The sequence below is a fragment of the Anomaloglossus baeobatrachus genome, chromosome 1 (assembly GCF_048569485.1).
Source record: "Anomaloglossus baeobatrachus isolate aAnoBae1 chromosome 1, aAnoBae1.hap1, whole genome shotgun sequence".
Classification (NCBI taxonomy): domain Eukaryota; kingdom Metazoa; phylum Chordata; class Amphibia; order Anura; family Aromobatidae; genus Anomaloglossus; species Anomaloglossus baeobatrachus.
The window spans coordinates 595,767,329-595,795,302 of NC_134353.1; the positions used below are offsets into that span (position 1 = coordinate 595,767,329).

At 40.5% G+C, this 27,974-nt stretch overlaps 1 protein-coding gene across 2 annotated transcripts in view; it reads left to right on the forward strand.

Moving 5' to 3' along the window:
- Nucleotides 1-27,974, forward strand: part of PCSK5 (proprotein convertase subtilisin/kexin type 5) — an 883,213-nt gene that overhangs the window by 470,588 nt on the left and 384,651 nt on the right. For both annotated transcript variants that reach the window (XM_075318085.1, XM_075318076.1), the window contains exons 14-18: nt 9,330-9,473; nt 9,827-9,929; nt 15,861-16,054; nt 23,992-24,076; nt 26,968-27,071. In XM_075318085.1, the coding sequence (XP_075174200.1) occupies nt 9,330-9,473; nt 9,827-9,929; nt 15,861-16,054; nt 23,992-24,076; nt 26,968-27,071 (630 nt within the window). The remainder of the gene's footprint in view (nt 1-9,329; nt 9,474-9,826; nt 9,930-15,860; nt 16,055-23,991; nt 24,077-26,967; nt 27,072-27,974) is intronic.

Genomic DNA, 27,974 nt, shown 5'->3' on the forward strand with positions numbered 1-27,974 from the left:
CACGGATAACCATATGTAGACTCTTTGAGGTGTTTTAAAGGGAATCTGTCACTTTTCATCTTTCCCCTAAAGGGAATCTGTTACCAATCCGTTAAGTTTTTGTTTTGTAATCTGAATATAATTTGTAATATGGAGACAAAGACCCTGATTCCAGCATTGTCACTCCCTGGACTGCTTGCTGTAGTTTTAATAAAATCATTGTTTTATCACAGCAAGAGATTATCGTTAGAGGACTAGTAAATATACGCCATGTAGTTCTTCATATTTATGAGCTCTGTATAACATCACCTCATCACAGATTGCCAGCTTTCTGCCTATGCTCAGCATACACAGCTGACAAACAATACAGAGCTGTAGATCTGCAGCAGATAAAACAGTGATTTTCTGAAAAGTTCCTCTTGCAGCCCAGTAATCATTATGCTGCTTTCATATAACACCACAAAGACCTGATGACAGACTCCCGTTAAAGTATGGTCACATTAGCATTTAAATCAAACAAGTGCAATGCTAGAAAATCTCAATTCAGCATGAGAAAAAAATTGCGTTTGGTAATGTATATGAGACTGTGTGCACCCATACAGGTCTATGGGTGCGTCTGAAACATCGGACTGCACTTGGATGTCATCCAAGTGCAGTTCGATTTACGCAGACACAAGTAATGGAGAAATTAATCTTTCCATGTTCTCCTCACCTGTGCTCAGATTCCAGCACACAAGAGAATTGGAGCACAGTAAATGGCACTCGATTCACGCTCGCAGCAGAGCCTGAGCCGAGTGTCATGAGCATATCACATCCAGTGCTATATGCTAATGAGACCAAGGGCTTAAAAGAACTTTTGACCAACCCTGTCAGTTTTTTGTTTCCACCTGAATGTGAGAAGATTCTTATGGAAAGCTATTTCATGCATGTTTAAACCCTTCACCCCCAAGCCGGTTTCAACTCCTTGAGCAGACCAGTTTTTTCAATTCTGACCAGTCTCACTTTATGTGGTAATAACTCTTGAAAGCTTCAACAGATCCCAGTGATTCTGAGATATTTTTTTTGTGTGACATAATATTCTTCATTTTAGTGGTAAAGTTTGGTCAATATGATTTGCATTTATTTAAGAAAATATTAAATATTTCACATTTGAATTTATATGCTGGTAAACCAGATAGTTATATCACACATAATAGTTACTAAATAACATTTACTACATGTCTACTTTATATCTACACCATTTTTGAAACCTAATTTTTGGGAACATTTTACATAAAAATGTTGATCACATTTATCCTGTGTTTTACGCTGAGCACATACATCGGGATTTCCATTTATATCTCCAAATTATGTGATTCAGATGACACCCCTCGATGGATCCTTTCATTATATTGAGTCAGCAAGGTGAGGGTATGTGCGCACGTTGCTTTTTACCTGCTTTTTACCTGCTTTTTTGCTGCTTTTTCTTCTGCGCTGTTTAATGCCAAAATGGATGTGTTTTTCTATTCAAGCAAAGTCTATGGGAATTTGGGTTTCTTGTTCACACTATGTTGTTCAAAATGCTGCCTTTTTGTGGCAGAACTTTGGTCAAAAACTCCGCTTTGCAGTGCAAAACCCAAATGGCAAAAACAATTGACATGTTGCTTCTTTGAAAAGCTGAGTTTTTGACCAAAGTTCTGCCTCAAAAAGGCAGCATTTTGAACAACATAGTGTGAACAAGAAACCCAAATTCCCATAGACTTTGCTTGAATAGAAGAACACATCCATTTTGGCATTAAACAGCGCAGAAGAAAAAGCAGCAAAAAAGCAGGTAAAAAGCAGGTAAAAAGCAACGTGCGCACATACCCTAACTCTGGACTATGCCTAACCTCTGTTCATTAGTGTCTGTCTTTTCAGAAGTGCAAAAAACTGTGGTCGACCGTGCTTTTATACAGACAGAGACCAAAATGACTCCATTTGCCTGATTAGTGAATGTTCAATCTGGGCTTTCTTCTTAATCATGTATTTCAGAGATTTACACATAAACCCCAGTGTAAGTGCTAGGCTAAGAGCGCAGGATAAATGTGAGCTGTGCCTTACTTCTATATTTTTGGGAATCAACAACAGATCAAAAATTGGTTTTATTTATTTTTTACGTCATTCCTCATCCAGTGTAAGTGATAAGATGGCTTTCTTCTTCGGGTCAGTGTGATTACAGCGATACCAGGTTTCTATAGGTTTTTTTATATTTTGGTTACTATCACACACTGTAAAAATGCTTTTATTACAAAGAAAAGTTTTTGCATCGCCATATTTTGAGAACTATAATTTTTAAAAATTTCTGCTAAGAGGTTCATGTAAGGGCTTGCTTTTTGCTGGATGAGTCGCCTTTTTTTATTGGTAAAATATTCAAAGTTCGCCTATCACTTAAGCTGAGCTCCTGGCGGCGATCATGCGGTCACAGCTCCTGTGCTCTGCACGATTACCATGACGTACCTATACGTAATTGGTTAGAAACCCCTATCTGAGAATGACATATAAGTAAGTCAAATGTCGTGAAGGGGTTAATCAGCCACCGCAGATCCATGACAGGTACTATAAGGTAACATATCACATATTAAATTATCATTTATGTCCTATGAGTGGAAATGAGTGAATCAATTGATGGGACTCCAGTCCAGCATCCAGGTCAGTGTTATCCATCTGCAAGATGGGAGGGCCTTAAATCTCTTGCATTCCTGGCGCTACTTTTGATTAGCCAAGGCTGGCCTAATGTCATCTGTGCGTCTGCACAGATTATATTGCGTCAGCGCTGACAAATCAAATTTCACACTAAGGACACCAGCATGTAAGAGCTACGAGACCTCCCATCTATCCGCTGACCTGCAAGCTGGACAGGGGTCATCCTACTCATCTCTACTCATGAGATTGTTGAATAAACATTTTACACTACATGATAATAACAAGGAAATTGTACATAATTGATTGGGTGTCATAACCCTGACCACTGCTGATATGGTGAGAAATGATTCTGCACCCCTTAAGAAATTAATGTTGTCACTAGCATATGTGATAGAAGCAGACGTTTAACAGCTATTTTCCGTCAGGATTCAATGAACTTCATGTTATTTACATAGGAAGCATATACTTTTTTCTGTGGCATCTAAGCTTAGAAATGGAATGTCCTATTAAAATGAACAGTTTGGCATCAGAAAGCTTACAGATATTGTGCTAATAAATTCTGAACATGAAGTGTATTATAATACCCCCTGAGCCACAGCCTCATTACATATTTCTGCTATACTTTATTGCTAAATACACAAACTCTAATTCAGCTGGGGCACATTGTATCTGGAAAGAAAATATTTTTAGAACTATTTGTGCCTCCAGAGGAGAAGGTTGTGTTTTGATATGTACCGCTTGGATAACCTTTAACCTGCTACAATCAGGTGCTATGAAGCTTAGTATTATCTGAATTAGCTGGTACTTATTTGGTAGTCTCCTCATTCGGTCCTCTCATCTCATCATGATAATCCTTTCAATCGAAAAAATGATACACATATCATTGTAAAATACAGACAGGGATGTATGTTTCCAAAAATACACATTGAACGCTAACAATGAAACATCAAGAAGGAAAAGTCATGGAATTACGGAAATCACTTGATAACTGACATGTTAATGATTTGCAAATGATGGAAAAAAGGAAACAACATTTTCAAAATGTCTCGATTTTTTTCCCAGTATCGAGTATGAGTACCACCTGCAGAAATTCATTATTTTCAAGCCTTGGGATGATATCAGTGAGGTAATTAAAGGGAATCTGTCAGAAGGTTTTTGCTACTTCATCTGAGAGCAGCATGATGTAGGGAAAGAGATTCTGAAACTAACAATGTTTAACTTAGATTACTGGGTACAGCCTTCTGACATTATCTAAGAATTGAGTTTACTGAGCTGGAAGCTGTCAGGGCCCCACATCGGGCTCTCAGTAGAGATTGTGGATTGACTGTGAGGTGTCAATCACAGTAGGGGTCATGCCAGACAACAAAGAACAAGCTAGCCACACCAATGATAAGGGTCTGACTGCTAAATCAAACATAGAAAGTAAACAAATGATCAGAAAGTGACAAGACAGGCATGCCTGAGCTTTCTGTTTTAACCCTTACACCATGCTGGCTTCAGCTTATATAGCAAAAGCTTGCTTACAGAGTCCCTTTAATGTTTGTTCTGAGCAATGTGCTGCTGACTGCTTGTCATCGGCATACGAATCGTTAAAGCACCACTCCAACTTTTTTATTTATTACACTGCTAGAGCGATGCTTTAAAACTAAGTCCCCTGCCCCTGTCTTATACTAATCTGCTGCTGTCTTCATCTGTTTCCAGCATCGCTCCTGTTGGTCTCCTGTGATTTTTGACCTGTCAACTCCTCCAGTGTTTAATGGAGCATGCTGGAGGTCACAAATCAAAACAACTGTAGGAGAGCCTTGCCTCTGGCCTCATTCTGGCTCTCATAGACTTGCAGTGTGATCTTGTGGTGTAACTTCTGACTTACGGCCAGTGAGACGTTACGGACAAAAAAATTGGATTGGAGCAATGCCGAAAAACGATGAATCTGCTGAAAGCACCACTCCAGCTCTGGAAAAACCCCACAAAACTCTGGAGTTGTGCTTTAAAATCTATTGCTGGCAGTTGTTGATGAATAATATCACAAAATGTGCACAATTGGAGAAACGTTTGGAGATGCTGCAGGCTATGTTTAGGTCAAACAGGATGCCCACAGCAGCACAAGCAACATGTGGAAATTACATTGTCATGTTGAAAAATGACTCCTGGGAAACCTTGTGGAAATGGCCTCATAACTGGTTTTATGACCAAATCAATGTAACATCAAGCTTTTAGCATACCTGAAATGAAGTTTAGAGCGGTCTGTTTCCTGTACATTATGCCACCTCACACCATAATCCTGGGAATAGGACTGGTGTAACACTCCTTCATAAGAGCCTCTTCAAGACGTTGCCCACGTGGTCTCCAGATGAATCTACAGCTATCATTGCATTCAAGACAAAAAAGGTACTCAACCCTGAAGAGGATGGACCTCCATCCCATTTACTATTTGTCATCTTGCTCTATTTGCTTCCATGGCCTGCAACGTCTTTGGACCTGTTTTCCATCAAGCACATCTGGGACGTCATTGGTTGGCAATTGCAAAGAAAGCTGCCAGCAGACCTTTATGATTTGTGTGCCCATGTGCATTTGGCATGGCAGAACATTCTTCACACAACCATTAATAACTTCACTGATAACATACCAAAGAATGAAAGTGTATGTATTTCTTTGCATGGTGCTCAAACTCGATATTGAATAAATCGAGAGGATTTGAAAATTCTTTTGCCATTTTATTCTATTCTAATTAACACATCTATTGATCCTGTGATTTTCATAATTCCACAAATTTTCCTTCTCGGTGTTGCAATTTCAATGTTGAGGAGTGTATGTACACATAGAAGTGTATAATATATACAGTATAGTTATATTAGTATAGAATGTAATAATGTTATGATCACATGTTGAAGCTAATTTTTTTTCTCTTATGTGTACTATATCCCTGAAGAGGAGATTTAAGGGATTATTGTCTATATCCTCACCATGAGTCATCAAAAAGTTATAGAAATGAGCTACATGTTAATTTATACATACATGTGTATGTGTAGCTTGTCTCTATAGATGGAGGTGCAGAAGTTGCCAACAACACAAGCAGAAGTTCTTGAGCTCTTCAAATTTTCATGCGAAATTTGAAAACTTGACAGCCTAAAGCTGAAATCATACATTTTGTAAAAGTTTATTGAGTTAATGGGAACCTGTCAGGTGCAATATGCACCCAGAACCACAAGCAGGTCCTTTATGATATGCTAATGAGCACAGGGACTAGTCGCAAGGACGTTAGTTCCTGCTCTCATTCCGCACTCTTTGCATGTTAGCACGCCCAAACGTATACCTTTTGCCATTGTCACCATTTCAGAACGACAGGCTTAAGGTCAGAGCGCATGATCAGAATGCCTTGCACTTCCGGTAATGCGCACTAGAACTCTCTGAATCCGGGATGCGTACACCCGGATTCATAGTGCGCATGACCTGAAGTGCCGGGCATTCTGATCATGCGCACTGACCCTAAGCCTGGCGTTCTGAAGTGGTGACAAAGGGCACAGGTACGCACGTCACTGCTGATGACGCTGATGATTGAATAGCAATGTTAGCACACCCCTGTGAGCATGCTAACATGTTTAAAGGGCGGAATGAGCGCAGGAACTAACGCCTTTGCAACTAGTCCCTGCCGTCATTAGAATATCATATAGGATCTTTAGAAATACTTTTTCTAAAGATCACTTTATGTTTTCTAGTGTATACAGGGACGGTTAGGCAGGGATTAGAAATATGCACCCAAAACGTCTTGTGATTTCGGGTGCATATTACACCAGACAGGTTCACCTTAAAGTCAGGAATGGATCCAACCATGGAAAAGACTGATGTGTCTCCTCTCTTTTGTTTTTACTGTGTGAACCCCCCGCCCCCACAAAAACTGCATGTAACAATTCAGAGACATAGCATATAATTACAAATTTACTTATCCCATAGTCTGAGGACCAAAATGTTATTGACTATGCCGAAAGAAACTTCAGAAACATTGAGTGAAATTATTTGTAGGGCAATCATTATTGAGAGTCACAATTTACATTATATTTATAAAGATGTTTTAAAGTACAATAGAAATAAAATAAAGCAACTCCCAATGTAAAGGCAACAATGACTCCACAATAAGACGCTGTATCACATAGAGCCAAATTGTGTGAACCAAGTTTACCTTTGAGTGAAAGTTAGGAACCACATTAGGCCTAAAAATGTAAAAGTGACATTACAATTGGAGAAATAAGAAAGTGTAAAATTTGCACACTTTTACAGATAAATATTTCATTGTGAGATTTGACACTGTTATTATAACAAAGGAAACAGACCATGGATTGATATAAAATGTCACTTTATTATAACTCGGTATGATGAAACTTACATTCAGACTTATGAGGTCACCAGCAGACCGGGCAAAGAAGTCAGAAAGACATCATTTGATCTCCTTTTAGAGTCAATTGAGGGGAGCATTTATCATCTTTCACATATACTTTTAATGATATTGTAACTTCACACTTGACTTTAGAAAGTACATTTCACCTCCCGTTGGAAAGCTATTTTCTTTAGGCAAAATCTTTTTTTTTTCATAGAGAAGATTAAAGGTAGTGTCGATCCTTATTAATATAATACAGTTGGCTTGTAAACTCATTGTTGAGCTTGAGTTTCTGTGCAAATTATTCATTTTGACATTTTAATTTTACTTTTAATTAAACCACTTGCTGCTGGAAGGTTGATTTTGGGTTTATCCTGTAGGAAATGTGCCAGTGGGGACCTCCAAGACCCTCTCCATGAAGTCACCTCTACCCTCAGTAGTGTAGGGTTGTAGACATCTATCATCAACTTTCTGATAATTCTGTAACTCTAAAAGAAATAATTATAAGAAAAATAAGAAATCCTTTTTTTTCTTAATTTATTTTGAGAGTTTAAACGCATCTCCATATCAATCTACATAATCCATTGTTTGTTGTAATATCTGTTTATTTAATATTTCAACTAAAAAAAATAATATATAACACACAGCCATTAATGTCTAAACCACTGGCAACAAAAGTGAGTACACACCTAAGTTAAAATGGCCAAATTGTGCGCAAACTTTAAATATTTTGTGTGGTCACCAATTTTTTCAAGCACTGCCTTAACTCTCTTGGGCATAGAGTTATCTAGAGCTTCACAGCAGCCTCTGGAATCCTCTTCCACTCCTCCATGATGACATCATGGCACTGTTGGATGATAAGAGACCTTGCGCTCCTCCATCATCTGTTTGACGATGCTCCATAAATGCTCAATAGGGTTTAGGTCTTGAGAGATTATTGGCCAGTCCAGCACCTTTACTCTCAATCTCTTTAGCAAGGCAGTGGTTGTCTTAGAAGTGTTTTTGGGGTCGTTATAATGTTGGAGTACTGCCCTGCCCAGTTTCCAAAGGGAGGCGATCATGCTCTGCTTCAGTATGTCAAAGTACCTATGACACTCCCTCCACTATGCTTCACTGTAGGCAACACACATTTTGCACTCCTCACCTGGTTGCCGGCTCACACGCTTGACAGCATCTGAACGAAATAAGTTTATTTTGGTCTCATCAGGCCACAGAACATGATTCCAGTAATACATGCGCTTAGTCTGCTTGTATTCAGCAAACTGTTTACGGGCTTTCTTGTGCATTATTTTCGGAAGAGGCTTTCTTCTGGGATGACAGCCATGCAAACCTATTTGATGCAGTGTGCAGCGTATGGTCTGAGCACTGACAGGCTGACTCTCTACGCCTTTAACCTCTGCAGCAATGCTGGCAGCACTCATACATCTATTTTGAAAAGACAACCTCCAGATATAACGCTGAGCACGTGTGCTCAACTTCTTTGGTCTACTATGGCAAGGCCTGTTCTGAGTGGAACCTGTCTTTTTATAAGCTGCTGTATGGTCTTGGCCACCGTTCTGCTGCTCAGTTTTAGGGTGTTGACAAGATTCTTATAGCCTAGGCCATCTTTATGTAGAGCAACAATTCTTTTTTCAGATCCTCATAGAATTTTTTGCCATGAGGTGCCATATTGAGCGTCCAGTGACCAGTTTGAGAGTGTGTGTGAGTGATAACACCAAATGTAACACACCTGCTTCCGATTAACGCCTGAAACCTGGTAATACTAATGAGTCACATGACACCACGGAGACAAAATGGCTAATTGGAACAATTTAGCAATTTTCCCTTAGGAATGTACTCACTTTTGTTGCCAGAAGTTTAGACATTAATGCTTGTGTGTTGCGTTAATTAGAGGGCCCACCAAGTGTACACTGTTACACAAGCTGCATACAGACTATACATTGTATCAAGGTGTCATATCTTTAGTGTGGTTCTGTGAAAAGATATTTTATATACAGTATTTATTTATTTTAAATATTACATATCAAGCTTGCAGTGATCCGTTTTGTACATTTACATCCAATATGTATGTCTTGTGAATCAGCTATGTTAGAGTTGCAGTCAAGCCCTTGGTTGTTTGAACATACGTAGAGTTGTGCACTGAACACTTCTGCGATACTATATCTCTCCTTGTCTTTACTCCCTCATATACGCTCCTAGTAAAGAGTGAAAGGTTGTGAGACTTTTCTCTTTTTCTTTTTTTGTACTTACAATTTTATTTATTAACACCAGGCCAATATGTAGTTTATCAATATGTGTTGTTCTTTGTATCTCAAAGGAAAATTGAAGGAATGGTCTTTGGTATTATATGGTACTTCTATTCAGCCATATTCCCCTAGAAATGATGTTCCTAAAGTGGAGAGGGTCCGCTCTAGCCCTGTTGAGGAACCATCAGAAGAATACAATATTGATGACTACACAGGTGAGGCAAAGTAATTATGGACACATCTGTTTCATTGATGATTACTTATAATTTGTATGGGTCTCCTAATACGTCAGAATGTCTGCCTCTTGGATGTGCATGGATTCCATCAGAAAATAGCGAGCCATTGATATGTTCTTAATGCATACATGAAGTCTGACACAGATTTTGAAAATTCCATAGCTGCTCAGCTCCTTCTTCAGGTTATTTCTACTTCATTACTTGATGCCATTATATTAGGGTATTGTTGTCTTGTTTTTTAAAATGCTCCAGGGCTGAATTAGATTTATAGCCTGGTTATATGTTTTGTGTGACACATATAACTAACTATATAACCTTTATCCTGACTCTAGGCCCTTGTGATGCTGAATGCAGTGAAGTGGGCTGTGATGGACCAGGACCCCATCATTGCACAGACTGCCTACACTATTATTATAAGGCAAAGAACAACACAAGGTAAACCTATGACATCTTAACTCTAATGCTATAAGGATAGATCTATGCAATATTTTAATAAAATATCCATTAAAATTTACTAGAGTCAATTGATTCTACTACTATTACAATTAAAGTGCTTATTCCAGACCTTTTCCTGTATAAACGTTAACAAAACTCCAACCAAAACCACCATCCAATTGCCTGCATTGCCAACAATTTTGTCTTTATCTGTTAGTGAAACAGATGCACATTAGACATTGTAGCAGAATTCAGCATAAATCAAGGTTACAAGGATGATGAGATTCATAAAATGTCCCCCTTCATCTACCACTGCATATAAATAAATGATTAAATAAATAAATAAATTATAATAATGGAAAAAATAAATAAATATATATATACAGTGTATATATATATATATATATATATATATATATATATATAAAAGAAAAAAGTATTTAGTGAGCCACCAATTGTGTAAGTTCTCCCACTTAAAAAGATGAGAGAGGCCTGTAATTAACATCATAGGTAGACCACAACTGTGTGAGACAAAATGAGAAAACAAATCCAAAAAATCACCTTGTCTGATTTTGCAATTTTTTTTTTGAAAAATACATCATTAGTATTTTGTTGCACACCCCCTGGCTTTTATAACAGCTTGCAGTCTCTGAGGCATGGACTTAGGGGCACTTTGCACACTACAACATCGCAAGCCGATGCTTGCGATGCCGAGCGCGATAGGCCCCGCCCCCGTCGCAGGTGCAATATCTAGTGATAGTTGCCGTAGCGAACATTATCGCTACGGCAGCTTCACATGCACTCACCTACCCTGCGACCTCGCTCTGGCCGGCGAACCGCCTCCTTATTAATGGGGCGGGTCGTGCGGCGTCATAGCGACGTCACACGGCAGGTGGCCAAAAGAAGCGGAGGGGCGGAGATGAGCGGGACGTAAACATCCCGCCCACCTCCTTCCTTCCGCATAGCTGGCGTGAGCCACAGGACGCAGGTAGGAGATGTTCCTCACTCCTGCGGCTTCACACACAGCGATATGTGATGCCGCTGGAACGAGGAACAACATCGTAACATCGGTCCTTTCCAAATTATGGAAATGGCCGAAATGACCGACGCTACACCGATTATACGATTACAATGATTTTGCGCTCGTTAATCGTATCAAAAAGGCTTTACACACTACGATATTGCCTGCGACGCCGGATGTGCGTCACTTTCAATTTGACCCCACAGACATCGCACCTGCGATGTCGTAGTGTGCAAAGTGCCCCTTAATGAGTGACAAACAGTACTCTTCATCAATCTGGATCCAACTTTCTCTGATTGCTGTTGCCAGATCAGCTCTTCAGGTTGGAGCCTTGTCATGGACCATTTTCTTGAACTTCCACCAAAGATTTTCAATTGGATTGAGATCCGGACTATTTGCAGGCCATGACATTGACCTTATGTGTCTTCTTTCAAGGATTATTTTCAAAGTTCTTGCTCTATGGCAGGATGCATTATCATCTTGATAATGATTTCGTCATCCCCAAACATCCTTTCAATTGATGGGATAAGAAAAGTGTCAAAAATTTCAATGTATACTTGGACATTTATTGAAGATGTAATGACAGCCATCTCCCCAGTGCCTTTACCTGACATGCAGCCCCATATCATCAATGACTGTGGAAATTTACATGTTCTCTTCAGGCAGTCCTCTTTATAAATCTCATTGGAACGACACCAAACAAAAGTTGCTGCATCATCACCTTGCCCAATGCAGATTTGCGATTCATCACTGAATATGACTTTCATCCAGTCAGCCACAGTCCATGATTGCTTTTACTTAGCCCATTGTAACCTTGCTTTTTTCTGTTTAGGTGTTAGTGATGGCTTTTGTTTAGCTTTCCTGTATGTAAATCCCATTTCCTTTCAGCGGTTTCTTATAGTTTGGTCACAGACATTGCCTCCAGTTTGCTCCCATTCGTTCCTCGTTTGTTTTGTTGTGCATTTCCTGTTTTGGAAACATATTGCTTTAAGTTTCCTGTCTTGACACTTTGATGTCTTCCTTGGTCTACCAGTATGTTTGCTTTTAGCAACTTTCCCATGTTGTTTGTATTTGGTCCAGATTTTAGACACAGCAAACAACCAACATCTTTTGCAACATTGTGTGATGATTTACCCTTTTTAAGAGTTTGATAATCCTCTCCTTTGTTTCAATTGACATCTCTCGTGTTGGAGCCATGATTCATGTCAGTCCACTTGGTGCAACAGCTTTCCAAGGTGTAATTACTCCTTTTTAGATGCAGACTAATGAGCAGATCTTAATTGATGCATGTGTTAGTTTTGAGAATGAAAATTTACAGGGCGATTACATAATTTTTTCCTCGTAATTTAGTGATTCCATAATTTTTCCCCCCCCATTTCTTCTTGAAAAGTATCCGTTACTGGCTAGCACATTATGTTTTCAGGAATTTTTTTTTAGTGTTTCTTAAAGCCAGAAAGTTGCCATTTGAAATGACTTTAGTTTTGTGCCATGTCTGTGATCTGCTTTTTTAAACAAAAGTAAACAACTGAATGAACATCCTCAGAGCCAGGTGATTCCATAATTTTTGCCAGGGGTTGTATTAAAGGGAAGCTATTAGCAATGTTTTATAGGGTCAATCAGAAATAGTGATGTATAAGTCACTGTTAAACAATTCAAATGATACATTTATTATTCCTATCAATTGCTTCAATTTAGAAAAACCTTTACTTTTTTTTCCATAGCTAAATCGCACTGCAACTGCATTGGGTTCTGCAAGTTCACTATCAGCCCATGACTCCTTTTCGTTTCTCCCCACCTGGCATTGACACTGATTGCTTGATTGGTATTGGAAACAGAGGCTGTTATGTGATATTATCTGCATACAACAACCTCTCTCTAAGGCGGGCTTTGCACACTACGACATCGCAGCCCGATGCTGCGATGCCGAGTGCGATAGTGCCCGCCCCCGTCGCAGCAGCGATATGTGGTGATAGCTGGCGTAGCGAAAGTTATCGCTACGCCAGCTTCACACACACACTCACCTGCCGTGCGACGTCCCTGTGGCCGGCGACCCGCCTCCTTGTTAAGGGGGCGGGTCGTGCGGCGTCACTGCGACGTCACACGGCAGGCGGCCAATCAGAGCGGAGGGGCGGAGATGAGCAGGATGTAAACATCCTGCCCACCTCCTTCCTTCCGCATATCCTACGGAAGCCGCAGTGAGGCCGGTAGGAGACGTTCCTCGCTCCTGCGACTTCACACACAGCGATGTGTGCTGCCGCAGGAGCGAGGAACAACATCGGACCGTCGCGTCAGCGTAATCATGGATTACGCCGACGCTGCACCGATGATACGATTACGACGCTTTTGCGCTCGTTAATCGTATCATCCAGCCTTTACACACTGCGATGTCGCATGCGATTCCGGAAGTGCGTCATTTTCAATTTGACCCCACCGACATCGCACCTGCGATGTCGCAGTGTGCAAAGTGCCCCTTAGGCTAGTTTCACACTTGCGTTGGACGGGATCCATAGCATTGCGTTGTGTGACGGATGCAATGGATGCGTTGCATATAGTGGCACAACGGATGCTACGGATCATACAAAATAACGCAATCCGTTATAGGTTTTTTTCCTTGACTTTACACATCTGAGCATGCGCAGTTGTGTAAAGACGGATGCGTTAACGGAATCTGTCAAATGACGGATTCTAACGGAATCCGCCACCATAGACATCCATTATAAAAACAACGGACGCTGACGGAATCCTGCAGGTTGCGTTTTTTTGAAGTGCAGAAAAACGCTACATGCAGCGTTCCATCCGCCCGACGGTCACTGACGGTCAGTGTCAAAACAACTGATGCGCCGCGGGGCGGATGCAATGCTAGACCATCCGTTGCTATCCGTAGCTAATAGAAGTCTATGAGGCATATAACGGTTTCCTGCAATGGTTACCGTAATTGCTCAAGGCTGCGGATAGCAACGGAAGCCGTCCAACGCAAGTGTGAAAGTAGCCTAATCAAGCAGCTGGGGGCGGAACTGAACAACTGAAGAGTAGCCATGGACTTCAAGTGCACCTGCAACACTCAGTGCCCTTGCAGTGTAATGTACATATTTATAAAAGTACACATTACTCTGCAAAAAAACAACAGATTGGGATGATAGTTTTAATTGTTGAACAATTGCCTATACATCGCTAACTCTTAGGGGTACTTTACACGTTGCGACATCGCATCTGAATCTTCGTTAGTGACGCACATCCGGCGCCGGTAACAACATCGTAACATATAAATCCTTTGTGCAGTGATAAATTATCGCAAATGCGTCGAAAATCGGTGATCTGCGTAGCGTCGGTCATTTCCATAATGTCGGGTCGACCGCAGGTACGATGTTGTTTGTCGTTCCTGCAGGTCCACTCATCGCTCTGTGTAAACCCGCAGGAGTGACAAACATCTCCTTACCTGCGTCCCGACGGCAATGCGGAAGGGAGAAGGTGGACGCGATGTTATGTCTCGCTCATCTCCACACCTCCGCTTCTATTGGCCGGCATATTAGTGACGTAGCGGTGACGTCGCTGTGACGCCGAACGCACCACCCCCTTGAAGGAGGGATATTTCGGCAGTCACAGCAATGTCGCCGAGCAGGTATGTGCGTGTGAAGCTGACGTAGCGAACATTATCGCTGCTATAGCACTTGGCATCGCTACGGCAGCAATCACCACATATCGCATGTGCGACGGGGGCGGGTACTATCGCGCTCGGCATCGCTAACCGATGCTAGCAATGTCGCAACGTGTAAAGTACCCCTTAGGCCTAAGCCACACGGCGAGAAAAACAGTGCGAGTGGAGTGCTATATAAAACATCGCATTCCCCTCGGACCAATATTAGCCTGTGTGTCAGCACACATGAGCGATTATTTTCTCAGCCCTAATCGGACTGAGAAAACAATCGCAGCATGCTGCGATTGTAAGCTGAGACTCTTTCTCTCGCACCCATTCAAGTGAATGGGGCGAGAGAAAAATCGCACTGCACTCACGGTACACCGGTGTACCGCTAGTGCAGTGCGAGAATGCCAATAGCCGGCTATGCAGGAGATAGGGAGAGAAATCTCTCCCTCCCCTCCTGAGTGCCGGCCCGCCCCTCCGCAGCTGAGGTCTGCTCGCACGAACGGACCTCAGTTGCAAGGACACATGCATGACACTCGGCTCTGCTATACTGCCAGCATGAGCCGAGTGTCATGCAAGGGGATCGCAGTAGTCCCCGTGTGGCCCCAGCCTTAATGTCAGCATACAACACTGCTAACAGGTTCTATTTAAGGATATTTCTCTTGTACATTTCCAAAAGAACTCTATTATGTGGTGTGGCTGGCCTTATATGCTATTAACTGTACAGAATTTTCTAAGATGCTACTGTTACTTAAATGTTTGATAAGAACAGATCCAGCTAAGAGGGAAAGGTAAATGGATAGATCATCTAAGGCCACTTATATTGCTGCATGTAAAATTCTTTGAAAATGTGTAAAAAAGAATTGACAATGACTATGTGCCAAGTTAAAGCTAGAAACAACTGAATGAATGGAGTAGAAAATGTTTCTTAATTTATTAATGTCAACAGATGTCATTCACGGGCCTTCAAGCAAGGCTAAACAACTAAAAGCCAAGAGTTATTCTAGATCATTAACCAAAGTATGAAATTGTGCTTTACTGATATAAAAGCAAGCTTTCTCCAGGAAGTAAATGCATAATGTAAAGCAGGGAACTAATAGAGCTTTTAATGTACCCCTTTTGTCTCTCAAGTTCAGTTCACTGGTGATATTTGCCGGGAGATTAGCAAACTTCCAATTCCAGGACATTTACTTGTCAGGTTTAAATCCTGTAATAATTGGCATGTATAATGGTGCCCTTCAAGCATCTAAGCATTTCTGTTTGCTTATAGGATTTGTGTATCGGAATGCCCCCCAGGCCATTATTTTGCGGAAAAGAAGAGGTGTAAAAAATGCTTCCCAAGCTGTGATACGTGTGTAGGAAGTCGCAGTGACCAGTGCACGGCTTGTAAACCCGGCTACTACTTGAATGAAGAGACCAACAGCTGCATCGGCAACTGCCCAGATGGCTTCTACTTGAATGAAAGTATGTTCTCCTCTCATCACTAAATGTCATATTTTACAGTGGAGGAATTTACCACCTTCACATTTTACAGTAATTGTATTTCAATCATACTTTTAGGCTATTTCCATGAATACAACACACCCATGTATTTGTTCTAACTTAACTGTATGTATTTGTGGCTACAAATAAGTTTTTGGGAATTGGGTTTTATCAAAAACATTACACTACTTTTTATTGCCTCTATGTTGTGCTGTCTGTTGCTGGTTGCCGACACGTTATCTGAGTATCTGTCAGTGAGCTCATTCTGATGGAAGAGATTGTAACTGTTTTAAAGAGGACCAGCAACCAGGATTTTCATATATAAACTAAAGCCAGTGCTATACTGGCGCTGTCATGCTGATTCTAAATGTACTTTTAGTTGTGAGATTGGATGTATACTTTCTGAAATACAGGCAAGTAAAATTTGTGAAATACACTGTTACTTGATTGATAGCTGCTGCAAAATATCTAATAGGTGGGTCAGGTTTTCCTAGTTATTCCACCCCTGTCCCTGCCTGCCCTTCCTCCCCCTGTCTCTGTTATTACAGGGGGGAAGGAAGGAGGAATGACAGGGGGGAGGAAGGACAGACAGGCAGACAGGGGCTGGAATAACTGGTAAGCCCGCCTATTAGATATTCTGCAGCACCTATCAATCAAGTAACAGTGTATTTCACAAACTTTACTTGCCTGTATTTTAGAAAGTATACATCCGATCTCACAACTAAAGGTATGTTTAGAATCAGCAGATAGCGCCAGTATAGCACTGGCTTTAGTATATATATGAAAATGATTGGTTCTCCTTAAATGTCTTTATCTGAGCTCCTCTCTGCTGATTTACAGCTAGAGACCATATCAGTTAAATGTATAAGGAAACAATGAGCTTATAAAAGCCAAAGGGTGCAAATTTTTTTTATGAAACCTAAATACAAAAATTAAATTTTTAGCCCCAAATGCATGGTATTAATCCACTATATTTGGAGGATTATAGCTTAAAAGACCATAATAATTAAGGGTGATCGAATACCTCAAATATTCGACTTTGTGAATATTTGTCGAATAGGTCGCCACTATTCGACTATTCGTGAATATTCGATGCGCAATGTAAGTCTATGGGAAACCCGAATAACAACTATTCGGAACTATTCGGGCTTCCCATAGACTTACATTGCGCATCAAATATTCGCATAGCGGTGACCTATTTGTCGGATATTCGCAAAAACGAATATTTGAGGTATTCACTCATCCCTAATAATAATGTATACATGGGGGTACTGTAACAGCTTACAATTACAAACTTTCCTTGTCGCACATAGTGGATCACATATGTTCCGTACAAGACATGGGATAAGACTCCATGCACACTGGTATCTTGATTGCACTGGTGTCTGTAGGAACGAAACTACAAAATAGTCTATAGTCTACTATGCTAAAAAATAAAAATTCAAGGCCGAAGTGTGACAAATCCATTATGAGTCCTGTAAAACATTAGTGATAAGTCCAGTTTGTTCAAGCATAACCTGTGCCAAATAGTTCCTATGCATTTGATATGGTTCTGTCGGGTGCCATAAGATTGCTATGTATTTGAAACTGCCACTGAATGATGCTTGCTGAAACTTAATGTGAAATCATCATGTACTGCGGCTACTTTTTATTTATTTTTCAAGATATATATAAAAGTCATGTAAAGTCAACAATAAACCCTAAAACCAAATTATCTCAAGTAAGCTGCAATGCCAGGTGCATTCTGATCAATCATTCAATAGTTAGTCATTTATCACATGTTGTTCCTTAATAATTTGCCTATTCCCTAAAGCCACATCAAGGATGACATTGAAATGTCTGCCATCAATCTCTTAGAACATTGCTCTCAGATATATCGTTTTATGTTCAGCAATGTTGCATTAGGTAGTGATGTGGTAACATTACAATATAAATGAAAATTACCTAGGTTTAAAGTCACAAGCCATGTTCCTACGTAAAAGTTCCCAGTCAAATTAATGTATGAGATGTCCAAGATGATTGTCTATAAAATTAAGGTAGTCTCAGGCTCAAAGCTGTAGTGGATGGTGAGATATGGCGCCTGAAAGTCAAAAGATCAAAACATTCTTACCCTTTTGCTCATCAGTATATAGTGGACAAAAATATAAACACAACACTTCTGTTTTTGCTCCCACTTTATATGAGCTGAACTCTTAAGATCTAAGACTTTTCTATGTACACAAAAGTCCTTTTTCTCTTAAATATTGTTCACAAATTTGTCCTGTTAGTGAGCACTTCTCCTTTGACGAGATAATCTATCCACCTCAAAGGTGTGGCATATCAAGATGCGGATTAGACAGCATGATTATTACACAGGTGTGCCTTTGGCTGGCCACAATAAAAAGCCACTGTAAAATGTGCAGTTTTATCACACAGCACAATGCATGAGGTGTCACAAATTTTTAGGGAGCTACTATTAGCATGCTGACTGCAGGAATGTCCACTAGAGCTGTTCTTTGTGAATTGAATTTTCAATTCTTTACCATAACCCATCTCCAAAGGTGTTTCAGAGAATTTGACAGTACATCCAACCGGCCTTAAAACCGCATACTATGTGTCACCAGCCACCCGGATTACCAGATTAGGCTATGTGTGCAGGTTGAGCATTTGGTTGCAGAAATGACGTCACCGCTCTCATATCTGTGGCTCCATCAGTGAGTCCCGCAGGCTGCAGTGATCTGTTACATTTTTTTATTTCATCGTGCACTGTGACCTCAGGGTATAGCAGAGTCGGGATCGTTGTGGGACGTCATGGTATGGATTATGCCAGACCTGGGTGTTTTGGAGGTTAATAAATTGGAGAAAGAGGGAGTTTTTTGTTTTTTTATGTAATAAAGGATTTTTCTCTGTGTTTTTTGTTTATTTCTTATTATTACTTACATGATTAGTATTGGGTGGTCTCATAGACCCCTACACATTACTAATCCCCAGGGCTTCTTAGCAGCTGTGAATTTTTGACAAAAAACAATTGTCATTAACCCCTTATATTATTCTAATTGCCAACACACCAGTGCAATTTGGATGAGCTGGGTAAGCACCAGAATTGGCATATCTAATGGATGCACCACTTCTGTAGTGGCTGCTCTTTTTAGGCTGAGGGGATCCCATTAACCATAGCCTCCCCAGCCTGAGAATATGAGCCCCCCCGCTGTCTGCTTTATCTTCGCTGGATATCAGAATTGGAGAGGACCCCATGCCAATTTGTTTTTATTATTTATTTTAATAATGTTGGGTCCCTTATATTTTGATATACAGCCAAGATAAAGCACACAGCTGGGGGCTGCAGCTTCCAGCTGTCTGCTTTATCTTCTCTGGGTATCAGAATACGGGGGGTCCATTTTTTCTAATTATTTATTTTTATACTTCACTTTGGGGACACAGACAGCTAGTGTGATGGCAACCAATCACAGACGCAGGCACAGAGGGTGGGCTGAGGAAGCAGTGTATATTCATAAGATTTAATGAGCTATAGAATAACAGAAATTCTACCTGAAATTGTTCATTCAGACCAAGCAGGTTTTGTACTTGGTAGGAAAGCTTCTGATGGCGCTAGAAGGATGATTAATTTATTAACAGCAGTTGAAACATCTAAGATACCATCAGTATTTCTATGACTTGATGCAGAAAAACCATTTGACCTTGTAAATTGGGAATATATATTCCAAAACCAAATTTGTTTTTCAGAGTCAAATATTTTAAGTCAATTAGGACATTTTATACCTGTCCATCTCCCTCTGTTTTAAGACATAATCATTGTTCTAAATATTTTAAAATTAAAAATGGTGCTAGACAGGGTTGCCCATTTTCTTCACAACTGTTTACTATCATTATGGAGCCCATCGCCAAGGCCATTAGATCTAATAGTCAAATTGCAGGCATTGCAGCAGGAAAAAGACAACATAAGGCCTGAAACACACTTTCGTTAAAAACACGCACGTGCCGCGAGCCACGTATTTACCCTGCGTGTTGCGTGTGGTAAGTACGTGTCTCAGGTAAGTAGTGTTCTACGTGTGCTATCCGCGATAGCACACGTAGAACCGGTAATTTGCATACTCACGCTACTGTCCGTGGTGCTGATCTTCGGTCTCCAGCCCTGCCATCTCCCCGCTGCTACTGGCCGCAGTGAAGTGAATATTAAATGAGCATAATGAGCGGCGGTCGGCAGCAAGTGGCAGCAGCGGCAGAGACAGGAGGGCTGGAGAAGGTGAGTAAATGTTTTGGTTTTTTTTCACTGACACGTGTGTTTTCTCTGGCGCGTGTCACATGGGACCGCATCCACACTACATCCGTGTGGTATGGGTGCGGGCCGTGTGACACCCGTGCTGCCGGAGAAAACGTGGACATGTCAGCGTGTAGAAAAATGCACACACGTACAAACGCACACGGACACATGTTCCGTGTGGTTTTACGTGTGTGTGCCTGCTACAATAGGGTAGCATTGCTGAACGTGTCTCCGTGCCGCCGGTACGTGCAAAAAATGACAAACACGTACCGGCGGCACGGATGTGTATCGGAGGCCTAAGATAGGCCTATATGCAGATGATACACTCATCAGACTCTTAGACCCAATAACTTCTCTGTGAGAAATCATTAGAGAAACTTTTTCTTTCATTTTATACTACAAAAGAAATGTGAAGAAATCTAAAATCTTGAGTTTTTTCTCAATCCAGACCTTCGAGACCAGCTGTGAAAAAACAATTTAAGTATCAATTGGCCTATAATATAGCATATTTAGGTTTTCTACTAACTAATCCAGGGAACTTAATTCTAGGAAATAATCTTTCCTCCATTTTCAAAGAAACATGAAACTAAATAAAATAATGAATATATTGGATTGGGGAAAATACTTTTGTATAAAATGATTATCCTTCCCAAACTTCAATATCTCTTTAGCACTATGCCGTTGATCATTCCATAAAATATGATATTAAAACTACAGAAACAATTCTCTCTTTTCATTTGGAATAAAAAACAAACCATGGATAGCTAAGCATATTCTATATAAATATAAGAAAAAAGGCAGTTTAGGAGTTACTAACCTTAAAGCTTGTCAGCTGGCCAAACAAACAAAGCAAAATATGGCTATTTGTCAACCATAATGTTTCCGGGAAATAACTAGAATATTTTTAAGTAATAATCAAACATTGATATCCTTATTAACATCACATTTATTGCTCCCTCATGTGAGTCTCCCTCAAATACCTATAATAAAAGATGCTATTTCCTAATGGAAAATATTGGTAGGTGTATCAAAAAGCAGCATACAAATAGTATCTTTTGGAAAAGATTCCTATGCCAATATTTGAAACTTTCATTTTTTGCTCCGTTTCTTACAAGAGCCATAACATTTCTGCATTTTTCCGTCAATATGATATGATGACTTGCTTTTTACAGAACGAGTTCTACTTTTGAAAGACACCATTCATTTTTCCATAGTGTACTGGAAAACAGGAGAAAGAATTTGGGTTGACAGTGCAAAAAAAGAGCAATTCCACAATAGTTGTTTGGGCTTTATATTTACCATGTTCACTATATGGTAAAACTGACCTGGCAATATATTTCTCCAGGTCAATATGAGTACATAGATTCCAAACAAGTATAGTTTGTTTTTTTTATTTAATTGGTGAAAAATAAAATCAGAAATTTTTCAAAAATAAATGTGGCTTTTTTTGCCATTTTCGGAGAACTGTAATGTTCTCCTTTTTCAGGATCTGGGGCTTTGTGAGAGCTTAGATTTTGCTCCCTGAGCTGACATTTTTACTGATACCATTTTGGGGTAAATACAATGTTTTTATCACCTTTTTATTTATTTTTTTTGCAATGTTGCAGCCACTAAAAAAACATACCGTAATTCTGGCGTTTTTTTTTTTCGTTAAGCTATTTAATGATCTCATTAGTTTATTTTATATTTTGATAGATTGGACATTTCAGAATTCAGCGATACCAAGTATTTGTAGTTTTTATGTTTTTTCATTGTTTAATTTTCAATGGGACAAAAGGGGGAAGATTTGAACTTTTGTGTGTTTGGTTTTTTCATATTTTAAAACCTTTTTTTCTTTTTATTGTTTTTAAGGGTTCCCTTAAGGGACCTTTAAGGTTGCAATCAACTGATTGCTTGTGCTATTCAGAGATTTACATCACCACTGCTCGCTATAGCAGAAATGATAACCTCCTATGAATGCTGGCTCATGTTCACAGGAAGATGGTCACGACAGACACAAGGGTCATCTGTTGCCATGACAACCCTTCGGCACAGTCCCATGACATCATGGACACACTGATGGGAGCAGGTAATTACACACTCCCTGCCGGCACCTGTTGATTTCTACTGTCAGAAATTGACAGTGGGATTTAACTGGTTAACAGTCACAGGTGGATCTCTGATCCACCTGCTGTTGTTAGAGGCACATGTCAGCTGATCAGATCAGCTGTCATATGCAGGGAAATATGCAGGCTCGGCATCACTGGTGGTGGCAGAGCTGCCTCTATGTGAATGACAGCAATCTGGGCATGCATACCGAGATCACACTTCACTCTCCTCACAGCCCCACCATTGACGTGCCCTGCTCAGTTGGTCCAATTCCAGTCTACAGCTGGAAGGATTAAAGTTGCAATAAAAAGCCTGTTAGAGATAAGCTTCCAGGAGCAGAATATGTGGCATGTGGCAGAAATATATTAGGAAAATGTTAGTCAGGGAGAGTTAGAATAAAAGAAAAGGGGTCAGATTAGTAGTGGAAGACCTCTTTAAGCCAAGAAAAGAAACTTTGCAAAAAACACTTTACTTTCATTAACAGGTTACCATCATGGAACTAATTGGACTTCCATGCACTTTGATAAAATGAACTCACTCATTTGTTTAGAATGTAATACCTCATCTCTCAGCAAGACCGTTGTAGTTAGTATCCCCTTGTATTGGTTTTTTTTCTACTCTTTTCCTTCCCCCCTCTCTCCATACCTACTCTTGTTTTGTAAAATGAGATATGCATAAAATCTTCAAAATCTTCAAGAAAAATGTTCAGTCTTCTTGACAAAAAAAATTAAAAAATGTCCTTCCTGAGTAGAGATGAGAGAACCCAAGGTTCAGTGTTCGTATCAAACACAGCCTGTACAAAAAAAACCAGAGCTCAGATTCAGAGTTCGGGTACTTTATGTATGCTGACCACTCCTGGGAGCATCACTGTGTTCGGGTACGCTCTGTGCTCAGCCCAGTGCGAACAGTTTGCTATGTTTGAACAGCTTGAAGTGGGGGTAACAATAGCGTGATCGGATGTAGCATGCACAAACAAATTGAAAAACCTTACCAACCCGCCCGCGGAAGTGATCTGTTTATGGCTGGCTGCATGTGGTTGAAGACCCGAACTGCAAAATTAGAGACTTCCAGTGGGCCGAACCTCCACAGGTCCACTTATCCCTATTCTTGAACCCAAGTGATGATCACAATGGATTAACATTCAGCAAAACCAAAGAAATGAGCCAGAGCATTAGTTTGTATACATGCATCATTTAGGAGTATGTTCACTCCGTGGCCACTGGCCAATTAACAGACAAAACCTAACATAGAAACAAAATTAAATCTACACTGTTGTAGATATGTATGTAAATAGTAATAGTACATGTAAATAACATGGGGTACTTAGCAAACACTGACTTTGATCAAAAAAGTGTAAGAGCCATCCCACAAGGTGTACCACAATCGGAACAGTTCTGTCCTCTAGTATTAAAACCTCTCCTTTTGTCAGATGACCGCAATGTAGATGGGGCAGAGCAGGATTAGTCACTGACTGGATTAACATTTATATAAGAATCTTATATACTCACTCTTTTAATTGTTAATGTTGTGTTGTAAATAAAAAATATTTAATGCTCAATATCCTTTACAGATAAGAACCTCTGCCGAAAATGCCACGAGAACTGTAAGACGTGCACTTCTGCTGACAATTGTACGGAATGCAGACATAGCCTGAGGTATGAAATCATTGAATTACTGTAACTAACCACACGGCCACACATCAAAGTCACATTACGGAGCGGTTGGTGTTGGAGGTCCTGAGTGTGTCCGACTCTTTGTGTTGTAAAATTGTGCAGTGAATGAAAGAGCTCAGTGAAGCAGGAGGTGTGAAATTTCTATAGTAACATAAATGCTTAAAGAGACTCTGGGTAGTGATGAAATCCTAATGCGATGTGCCGCTGAGTACACGCTTCCCAACCTCAGATGACTCGTAAGATCTTTTAGCTCAGGCTGTTACATTAAATGTCATATAGATTCTGTCAATAAAACAGAAACGTCTTATAAATATTAGATTTTACCTTTTTATTATTCTTTACTCACAGATATTTGTTCTGATCAAACAGTGAGGGAGCAGATATTTTACCAAGGTGTTTTTCTTTCAAAGGTGTAACAGGCATCAGTGGATTTAATGATGCTGTATAAGACTATGTGCCCACCATGACTTTTTGGTGAGTTTTTGACTCTCCATATTTTCCCTGCGTCAAAAACGCAGCGTCTTAGGCCACGTGCACACGTTGACTTTGTGGTGAGTTTTTTTTTTACCTTAGTATTTGTAGCCAAAACCAGTAGTGGGTGATAAATACAGCAGTGGTGCCGTTTGTTTCCATTATACTTTTCCTCTGATTGTTCCTCTCCTGGTTTTGCCATACAAATACTGAGGAAAAAACTCACCAAATACTCAACGTGTGCACGTTGCCTTAAGTGAGCTTTACACGCAACGACATCGCTAATGAGATGTCGTTGGGGTCACGGAATTCGTGACGCACATCCGGCCTCGTTAGCAATGTCATAGCGTGTGAAACGCACGAACGACCGTTAACGATCAAAATTACTCACCTAATCGATGATTGTTGACAGGTCGTTCTAATCTCGATTATCGTTGCTCTTGCAGGACGCAGGTTGTTTGTCGTTCCTGCAGCAGCACACATCGCTATGTGTAACACCGCAAGAACGAGGAACATCACCGTACCTGCGTCCACCCGCAATGAGGAAGGAAGAAGGTGGGCGGGATGTTCAGCCCGCTCATCTCCGCCCCTCCGCTTCTATTGGGTGGCCGCTTAGTGACACTGCTGCGACGCCGAACGAACCGCCCCCTTAGAAAGGAGGCGGTTCGCCGGCCACAGCGACGGCGCTAGGCAGGTAAGTATGTGTGATGTGGACTAACGATGTTGTGCGCCACGGGCAGCGATTTGCCCGTGATGCACAACTGACAGGGGGCAGGTGCTTTCACCAGCGAGATCGCTAGCGATGTCGCTGTGTGTAAAGCCCGCTTTACTGTTCCAGCAAAGTGGATGAAATGCAGCAAAAAATCTGCAACATCAAAAACTCACCAAATACTCATTATGGAAATGTAGCCTCAGATTCAAGATGCACCATTGTTTTTCAAAGTGCTTGATGTATCTTATTCTAGAAACGTTGCACCTAAAGGATGACCTGTAAATTGTATTATTTTACTGTAAGAACAACCTCTTTCCATTGGTCATTTACTTTTGTGCATAAATGGTAATAGGATTGGTGTATATCAAAACTATTTAATGCTAAATACTGTGAAATAGGTATAGGTGAATGTATATGTCATATATTCTGTGCCATTGTTTACCTTCAACTTACGTGAAACATCAAGTAACAGCAATAATGAATTTTGGCTAACCCTTTGTTGGCATTGCTTTTTAATGAGGTGACCTACAATACAGGAGACAGCCCATGGCCAAAAATGGCAATGTTTCTCCATAAAAATAAAAGCTGCATTTTTTTCCCTAATATCATCCATCTCCATTAAAGGGATTTTCTACTACTTAGACAACACCCTTCTTAAATGTCTGAGTCTCCTGAGAATAATTAGAAAAGCTTATACTCACCTCCAGCGCCAATCAAGCAATATTTAAAACGGTTAAAAGCGCTAGAAAAGAAAGTAAGCGCAGATAGGGTCTTATCCTAAAACACTGTTAGCAAAGCTCCTGTAAGGGTAGACTCTGGTGTGGTTGTGAGTCACGACCACTGTAATGGCGTAAATACGGCTGCAGAAGATCCCACGTGGAAATGCAGTTCAAATATGGAGAGAAAAGGGTTAATAGACGGTGCTGCCGTAAAAAGGAAGATTCATATAGAAGGAATGAGTTTATTTGTCTATGTGTGTTAAAGCCTTATGGCTTCTTCTTCAGGACAAATCATATACCTGATTTCTCCTGAGGAAGAAGCAATAAGACTTTGAAACGCATAGACAAATAAAATCATTCCTTCTACATGGATCCTCCTTTCAGCGGCAGAGCGGTCTATTAAATCTTTCTTCTCCATATTTGAACTGAATCCAGCAATATTGGCACCGGGTTTCATTGTTACATCACACAAGTGCTGCAGCCAATCATCCGTCTCTCTGAGGAAGTAGTAAAGGCCTCAAAAATTGTTTTTAACTCCAATTACGTGCATTTAAGTAAGAAAAAAGTTGATTGTGCCCAAATGTGGACAACCACTTTAAGCATTTCACTCAAATAAAATGATTTTTAAATTTTATATTTTAGCCTATTTAGCTTATTTTATTTCTGATGACCTTTTCTAGTTTCATCCTCTGTTGCACCACATGACCCTCCCTTTAATTTTAAGATTCATACAGTGTCTTCTCTGTGGACCGGAAGTCAGTTTTGTATGCATCAGGATTCTTATAGAAAGACATTCACCTCTTGTTTACACATACGATGCTGTATAATTTAAAGAGTCAGAACCAAAGGCGTGCAGCAAGCACCTGTGGAGTAAATGAAATTATAGACCAAAGAAACTGATTTAAGGATCAAAGAAAAAAATCAGCTTAATGTGCTCATGTATCCATTCTTCAGAGTTCTTTGTTCTTTAGTTTGCAGGGATCCCGGTGTCTCATTAGTTGTGATGATGGAAAATACTACAGCACTATGAAGAAGGAGTGTGACCCATGTCACAGATCCTGTGCCACATGCTCAGGTAAAGAACGACTTATCACACTAGGTGCAATTATCTGTAACTGAATATGGTTGGTCTATATAAAAACCTTTGCCTCATTCATACTATGTGTAATATATATATATATATATATGGCACAAACAGTATATAGACCAGTGACCGGATGGCGGTATATAACACCGAAACGCGTTGTCCGTGGTTGCGTGTGTCCGGCGTATATTAATTCTCTCCAGCTCTGTACATTTTTAGCCCTTTTTTCAACAAATTTGCCAAAAAAATTTACTGCTATCTGAACTTCCCGAGTGTTTGCTGGATTCATTCCTATTTTCTTCATATATATATATCTATATATATAATTGCCTTATTCTGTCTGTCTGTCTGTCTGTCTGTCTGTCTGTCTATCTGTCTGTCTGTCATGCTCCGAAATTGTGTCCTTACGGTGACACAAAGCTGATTGGCCGCTGGGCTCGCCATGGCCCCGCCCCCCCACACGGATTGGCCTCTCGCCCCGGCTCTCTGCAGGCCCCGCCCCCCTCACGCAATGCACGCTCGCTCTGGCCTAACTGACACGGAGCCCCGATTCCCAGGTGAGTACACACACACACATCAGATCACACTCACTCTCACACTCACCTCACACACACCTCACACATCACAACATGCTGGGATATCGCTTGCTTCTACACCGGCTGCGTCAGGATCCCGGCAGCGCCACACATAACCTTGCGATGCTGGGATCTTAACGGAGGCCGTGAAAGCTGGTAACCATTATACACATCGGGTAACTAAGGTCCCTTAGTTACCCGATGTGTATCATAGTTACCAGTGTACACCGGCTCACACTCACTCTCACACACACCTCACACACACATCACATCGCATCCACACATCAAGGTCCTGCAGCTGCGGAACATACATAACATA